This window comes from Coregonus clupeaformis, chromosome 29, assembly GCF_020615455.1.
Source record: "Coregonus clupeaformis isolate EN_2021a chromosome 29, ASM2061545v1, whole genome shotgun sequence".
Taxonomy (NCBI): domain Eukaryota; kingdom Metazoa; phylum Chordata; class Actinopteri; order Salmoniformes; family Salmonidae; genus Coregonus; species Coregonus clupeaformis.
This window is the reverse complement of record NC_059220.1, coordinates 27,040,525-27,048,291: the sequence shown is the minus strand read 5'-3', so window position 1 is coordinate 27,048,291 and position 7,767 is coordinate 27,040,525. Positions and strand designations below refer to the sequence as shown.

Here is a 7,767-nt window from a genome sequence, read left to right as displayed (position 1 = left end):
ATTAGAGTATTCCCACTTCTACCACTACAGCTCTGCTTATGATCAACTCCTCATTGAGAAATAAATATGTTCATTGAACAGGTTCCATCAATCCAAAATAAAAGATCAAACTGTCTATTTTCTCATAGATGTGACAGAGAGTTGGGGTTATGGCAAGTTGCAATAGCTTCATGGTTAGATGTATTCTGGGGCCAGGGAATTCCACCCCATCCAATATAAATTGTACCAACAAGATAAAAATACATATCTGTTGGAATAGCCTATCAAATGTATTGTTCTGACTCATTCTCAGATTCAAAAATATAGAACAGGAGCATAACTGTCCCTACATTAAAGACAAGAAATACATTTCTCAAAAAGGTTGGCACATATTAAGCACATACGTCTTTCAAAGCATCAATCAATTCCCAGGTGGACATATTCCAGAAAAGGGAGATGGATTTAGGTCAAATGATGTTATCAAGCAATACTGCTACTTGCTGCCTCTGTGCGAGTTCATGCAGTAGTACAGAACGTATTGTGGTCGGCGTTATCGCGAGACTAGTCCATTAACAACCTGCTTGACACACAGCACTGAGTGCAGCTTGCCTGCTTGGGTCGAATTGAGCTAAAGAAACGACAGGAGAAGCTGTGAACATCTGGCCGAACATCATGAAAGGACGTCTGAACATTTAGAAAACACGGTGACTTGGCAAATATCTGTAAGTATTGCGTTTTAACAATGAAAATGTTGAAACCGAAAGTTATAATACACTGCGCTACCTCCGTGCAGCGCAGTTGGATTGGTCAGCGACAGTTGCTGAGTTCCTTAGCTGTTTAAAGGCTTTAAGCCATGCATTACGACCATGTAGCCTTATCTTCCTGCGTTCTTGCCTCTGCTTGTAGTTTTCCTTACGTTAAAACAGGCCAAACTAGTGCGCGTAAAGCAAATGGTTGTATGTTCGGTTTATTATAGGTTAGGCCTAATTAAAAGTTCATATGGACATAGATTTTTGTGCTTTTCGTCTGGTCCATTGCTATTTTAATAACTTTAAATGTTATTACACCAATAGAACGTCTGGTTGGCCAGTGCGTAAAAGGAACAACGATGCGTTATAAAGTTAACCACATTGACTGTTGTCAAGTGTTCTTTGTTACTTGAATAATAGACGAATTGTCGGAAAAAGTTTAATATTTTAGTGCTGGTACTGATGCAACCTCTGAAACAAGTTTCTCTTTTGTACGTAGCTCGACTCAGAGTAGGCTAACATATGGTAAGGGGAGCACAGCTGGAGGTAGCATTTCCATTGCGGTGATGTCAGAGTAGCTGACTCCACAGCTTGCAGTGTAATTAGCGAACAGAACACCAGTTTACTCACTCTCCCTAGCTTTTTTCTTAACCTTGCCCGATGGGCGAGTGCTGATATCCACAAGACTGAGTTTTTGACCGTCTATGTTTGCGTGCTTGGTAAATTAACGGTTCCTCATGATTGTTCAGTAAACACGAACAGCCGAATAGAGATAGTTTTTGTCAGTGTGGAAGCGTGTGTGCGACTGTGCCCCGTCCGTCCTTTCCGCATTTTCATGGGAAGCGCAAAAACGAATGATCAACTAATCGGACTGCTGTTGGTCACTGGAGACAAAGGTAGGAGATGTTAAGCTACTGGATAACACTGAAAAACAGACACTTCAAGTTTTAATCAAGAAATCTGAATAATATACAAATGTTTGCATTGATTAAGTAGGCCTATTGATGCGTAAAGAAGTCGATATGACCATATTGTAATGGCGATGTCACTTATATTTAAGTCTGATTTTAACTTTTTTTTTTACAACTGTATGTGGATGTCTCCCATTTTAATTGCTAATGTTTGCTTTGCAGTGATAGACCACTTTGTCATTTTCTGCAAGTTTTATTATTTTCCCTGTACATTTCCTTTGGGGTTGGGCTACTTTTGTTTGTAGTTGCCTCAAACACCAGATGAGTTGTTAACTCTCTGTGGCACCCTCTAAATGGCTGCATTTCATTTATTCAACATCCAGTTTTTCCTGTTTTTCATCAGGTTATGAAGGAAGAATGGAGTTCCCAGACCATAGCCGTCAGTTGCTGCAGTGCCTGAGTCAGCAGCGTCACCAAGGTTTCCTCTGTGACTGCACTGTTCTCGTCGGGGAGGCGCGATTCAAAGCACACAGAGCCGTGCTGGCCTCATGCAGCATGTACTTCCATCTCTTCTACAGGGACCAGCCAGACAAAAGGGACGTTGTGCATCTGAACAGTGACATTGTGACAGCCCCGGCTTTCAGTCTGCTCCTTGAATTTATGTATGAGGGGAAGCTGGAATTCAACACCCTGCCAGTGGAGGATGTCCTGGCTGCGGCCAGTTACCTTCACATGTATGATATAGTGAAAGTGTGCAAAAGCAAGCTGAAAGATAAGGAACTGTGTTCCCCGGATGAGAAGGTTAGCGAGGGGATAGCACTGGAGAACTCCTCAGACAGTGAGCTGCACAGCAAGCAGCCAGGGCCAGGCCGGCGACAGACACGGACACAGCAGCCGCCCCAGAGAGCCCCCCCGGGAGAGGAGTTTGACATGGACAACAGCAAAGTCAGGCTGGCTGTCACAGATTGTGATAGGTCTGCACAGAGCAGGCAGAAGGCAAATGGTCACGCTGGCAGGGCCCCGGACCTTGTAGGTGTCAATTATGTGTCAGCAGAGGCTGAGCCCTGCGTCCAAACAGCTGGAAAAACAAATGCTGATGTCAGTAGTTCCACAGTATCGTTGTCCCAGAGGTCCCGGGCTTCAGATGACACGGACTGCGCTCTGGATTTGTCTTTCAAGCCACTGTCTAGCAGAGATCCCTTACACCCCTCCTATGTCTCAGGACAGCTGGCCCTCGACAGCCAGCAGCAGGGCACTGAGCCACTTGTTAAAGACGAACACGACTTGCTGTCAGAGCAGGAGGACAGTGTGCCGATGAGCCCGGAGAGCCAGCGCTTTGGGAATAGCGCCAGGAGCTCAGTGGTGACAGGGTTCACTGCCCTCTTCCCAGGCAACAAGGGCTCCACGGCAGCCCTGCTCTCCCAGGAGGAAGACCTGATGGAGGAGGGGGAGAGCTGTGGGGGGAGGGAGGCCACAAGAGTCGGAGAGGGCGAGGAGAAGAGGGGGAGGTTGCTTGCGGACAGTGAGGAGGAGGATGACCTGGCCTCCTCGGACATCTCCACCTCCAGTGGGGTGCTCCTACCCCCGGGGCAACAGGTGTGTGTGTGCCCACTCTGCAGCAAAGTGTTCCCCAGTCCCCATGTGCTCCAACTGCACCTCAGCTCGCACTTCCGTGAGAAGGATGGGGCGCGCTCCAAGCTCTCCCCCGAAGGCTCTGTTCCCACCTGCTCACAGTGTGGCAAGACCTTCTCCTGCATGTACACCCTGAAGCGGCATGAGCGCACACACTCTGGCGAGAAGCCATACACCTGTGGCCAGTGCGGCAAGAGCTTCCAGTACTCTCATAACTTGAGCCGGCATGCCGTGGTTCACACACGTGAGAAGCCTCACGCCTGCAAGTGGTGTGAGCGGCGCTTCACCCAGTCTGGGGATCTGTACCGCCACATCCGGAAGTTCCACTGTGGCCTTGTCAAGACCCTTGCCATTGGATAAACCCCTATCACCAGTGCCATGAAATAAGACAGAGTAACGTCTTATCACTCCCTGAGTACTACTGCATATACTTTTCTAGTACAGTACTAGTTATACATATTCACAAATTAATAATGACATATCCTTTTGGAATTCTACTCTGTGGCATTTCTTAAGTGAAATTGTAGCAACTTTAGAATGCACAAAACTGGATTTCACTGGAAAGATGTTGGGCTTTGTCATTGGCCTATATGATTTAGTTGCACAAGACTAAAATGCTTTTCCACTCAAGCTGGATATACTGTATGTTAAAGGTGGACAAATCAGTTGCACTTGTCTATTTCTGTCTTGGTACTGCGAAACTGCTGAGCTGGATGAAGAGAGTATTCTGCTAAAAGAAACATATATCTATAGCACAATATCCTGAATGGATGAACAACATTTGATTAGTGCACATGGGGAAGGGGAAACAAAAAACGTCCAAGAGTAGCAATATATTTTCTTTTTTAAATCCAACCTTATTTATTAGTCTACCTGCTTAACAGGAAAAAATATCACAAGGCACTGAAAAAATATTTTGGGGGGTAGCTAGTATTTTAATTGTCTTTATGGTAGGAATGAAGCAGACCACATAAATAATGTTACCTAGAATAGAGGACTAAAAGAAAGAAGATGAGTGGCAAGGGTTTTTAATATCATAGTAAAATGGAGCTTGTCCTGAAGGAATTACTTTTTTGCTGCACTGGCCTTTTAATGTTCATCACAGCTTGCTTAGAATCAGGCTGCTGTATGAACATTAGAAGTGAATTGTATTATTACCTTTACACTCTAGCATGATGCATACAGTTTGGGTGGAAATTACTATGAAGTGAAAGAATGCAGCTAATGCCTGTAACACTGGTGCCTACTGAAATTCTTGACACTCCTGTTGTTATCAGGCAAGCATAGGACCTTGTGCCATCAATACAACTAATCTGTGGGCCTTCAGAAACGTGGTTAGCACTTTCCGTTTACAGTGCATTAATACCAGGAAATAACTTGGTCACTCTGTGATAGCCCTTGGCACTTGTATGCCAGTTGATTAATCAGTGTACTTACAAAAATGTAATAAATGTGGTGTAAATCAAGCTCTTTATTGATTAACAATTGTTGACTTCTATTTAGTAAGTTCAATTTCTGGGTTAATTTTCTGTATTTCGGCACTGTAAAAGAAAGGGTAACCACGTGCATATTCCATTGCTGTCCTTGTAATAATGCTGGATACATGCCCCGATACACAGGGCAGAGCGTGGGTGAGATGGTAGATTTATACTCTGTGTGCCTCAGTGCTTCTTTGAGGAGATGGTGTACTGTGGATGTCTTGTTGCCACACTATTCGTTCATCAGAACTCGTAGCCCAAAATCCTGAATCTGAGAGTTTATTTCGCCCCTTGCATTTACTCTTATACTGTATCCTATCTATTTTTCTGTTAATGTTGAAGTACTACTGATAATGTTTGAGTGAAATCTTTGGTGAAACTTCGCTTGACGGAGTCCTTGGACAGAATGTTGACTTCATGGGCCTGTTATGTGTTGGAAGGATTTAATTGTAGTTGGGTTCATTTTGATGCTATACAAATGGATTCATACAAGGTGAGTAGCAGTACAAGTCCAAGAAATGTGTTTAATCTGTCCTGAGAAGACTTGATTATAATTATTTATTAGTTTAACTTGGTTCAGGGTTTACTTTAGGTGTGATCTGTAAAGATGAGCTAATTTCTCGAAACTTGTCTTGCCTTGCTATCTTGGTACTATTTCATTGGTATTGGGGCCGTTTTATTACTTTCTGCAAATCCTATTACTGTAATGAATTGGTCTGTTAATGTATCTTACACAGAAATCTTAAATTAAGGATTCAAGATTTGTCTCACCGAACATAGCGAAGCACTTGTTTTGAGCATGCATATAGTTTCAACACTGATATTGTCTAGGCTGCTATTTCTTACTATTTGTATATTTAATGTAAATATATATTATATTTATCAATGTTGTTTCTCTTTATTACAAGAACACATGTCTTCCCTCCCCCTTGATTTGGGCTTCCTTTTCCTGTCTCACTCCAGTGAATTTGGTTTTCTTTTCATATTTAAGGTCTCATAGGCCATGTCTTCACTACATATCAGAACAGGGAATAATACTGCTGACTGCTGTTCCACTAGAGGAAGCAGTTGTTCACAAGCCCAAACACACCGATTATGATATAGAATATCTATAGAAATCCTACAATACGACCATTGTTCTCCTGTCCCAGGTAGTTCTCAAGGGATCATTTTGCATCTCTGCTTTCACTGTGGGGAAAAAGGCAGCATGAGTCTCTCTTTGCACTTTTCGTATTGTATGGAGCCATTGGAATGCGAGAAATGCATTTAGCAACGGGAGACCCGGGAGACAGTAAACAGGTGCATTGTCTGGAGGCATCAAAGAACAGCCCTCAATTCCCAGCATGCATTAGATAAGTGCTTCATTGTTATTTTATGTGGAGAGGATACCACAGCGACTCCATAGCATCTTTATCAACACAATCTCTCTTTAATTGTAAGAGGGTTTCTCTTCAAGTGTTGGTGTTGCCTGATTTCAAGAACCTGTTTGAGATGAGGTATTGCAACACTAATTAATCTGAACTTTATAATAGGAAAGGTAGTATGTAGGTAGTATTTATTAACATCCAGTTATACACATTTCATCATCCTCCCCCTGGAATGAGTTTCCCAATATTTCATGAAGCTGTGTGTTTTCAGATAAATGTCATGTAGTGTTAACAATGTGTGGTATTTCAATCAAAACACACAGGAATGTAGATTAGCGTATTTTTTCCTCACTCTTTTGAAAGGAACATTTCTTACGTGATGCAGTTGAAACATTGATTTGTTTTTCTCTCCTGTACACATGCAGTTGTACAGGGTTAGAAAACGATGTAAAATCTTCTCTGTTGCTGGTTTTTCTCAGTCATTATTTATATCTCCAGGATCATCACAGAATGTGCCTTGCAGACACAGACAAGTGTTGCACATGGAGTTGCCCTTTTTGTACACTGTAAATTTGCCACAGGCTGCTGTGATGACCATACAAACTTCTGTTCAGTTTTTTTTCATGGTATCAAAATGTAAACTAAGCTCATTTGTTTCTGCTGCTTTTAGAGATTGTTGAAGTTTGCTACTGTTAAATAATAATGAATTGAAATCTTTGTAAAGGTTTTTAATCTGGAATTCAATGTAATGTTAAAACTGAATGCAGTTATTTTTGTTTGGCTCTAAGCCAAGTCCATGTTTAGGAATTAACCTAATTGTGTTCCATATGATGTCATGTTTAATGTGAAACACTGAGATATAGATTTAATTTATGACGTTTGAAAACTCATGCCGGTGCTACTGATCGTTGGGTTACGTTTTCCTAATTCATGCTGTAGGATTTTAGTCTAAAACTGAGTATTAGGTTACATTTAATACTGGAATTTTGTCTTTGGCAGGTTAAGACTGTGAAATTGTGTATAAACATGAGAAATACTTATTGAATTGTTTCTTGTGCAACATTTGACTCAATTTTGATTTGTAAAATGAAAGACGCTACTAGATGTCAATGGAAATCTTTTTAATAGAATTTTTAGAAGTGCCATTAGAATGTAATATAATTTTTTAATAAGAAAGGTATATTTTATAGTAATCAATTGCTTCTGTGTTAGTGGTTTATAGATTAGGGGACAACCTAATGCAGAATTGACATTGTGTAGAACTTGAGGCAATTTATTTGTATCTGTAATTGTATGTTTTTTTGTGTTTTGTTTGCGTTTTCAGTGTGTGCGTGCTGTGGAGATGTGACAATCTTGAGTTAGGTCTTTATTAAGATTATGCATAGATTAAACAGAACACTTTTCTGTGACTCTTGTGGATTTCTTTCTTGTGTGTTTTCTCAACATCATGTGTATTTGCACAGCTCTGGCCACTTCGTGATTTAGTTGTTCAATTCTGTGTTTTGATTTCTACTGACAGTCATACCAAATTATCTGAAACTAAATTGAGACAGGATTTTCCTCCATATAATCATTCTCATGGGAAATTGAAGTAATACTTACTTGATTTTTCCAGTATCGACCTTTAGATATTGTCAAGGAGAGTCTTCAT

The 7,767-nt window shown here is 41.4% G+C and overlaps 1 protein-coding gene across 2 annotated transcripts; it reads left to right on the top strand.

The window, feature by feature from the left end:
- The first annotated feature begins 530 nt into the window (after positions 1–530).
- Positions 531–7,525, top strand: LOC121544960 (zinc finger and BTB domain-containing protein 18.2-like). 2 transcript variants are annotated; one of them, XM_041855231.2, is made up of 2 exons: positions 531–701; positions 2,043–7,525. In XM_041855231.2, the coding sequence occupies exon 2, from the start codon at positions 2,057–2,059 to the stop codon at positions 3,629–3,631; it is 1,575 nt and encodes a 524-aa protein (XP_041711165.2). In that variant the 5' UTR covers positions 531–701; positions 2,043–2,056; the 3' UTR covers positions 3,632–7,525. The 2 variants fall into 2 exon arrangements, with proteins under 2 accessions (XP_041711165.2, XP_041711164.2); XM_041855230.2 differs by lacking the exon at positions 531–701 and adding an exon at positions 1,267–1,624.
- The last annotated feature ends 242 nt before the right edge of the window (positions 7,526–7,767 follow it).

What these genes read in the sequence shown, in the direction of transcription:
- LOC121544960 (XM_041855230.2), top strand. Translation starts at nt 1,564, where the DNA reads ATGGGAAGCGCAAAAACGAATGATCAACTAATCGGACTGCTGTTGGTC. An exon ending in GTTGGTCACTGGAGACAAAG is followed by an intron (nt 1,625 to 2,042) that starts GTAGGAGATGTT and finishes GTTTTTCATCAG; the next exon opens with GTTATGAAGGAAGAATGGAG.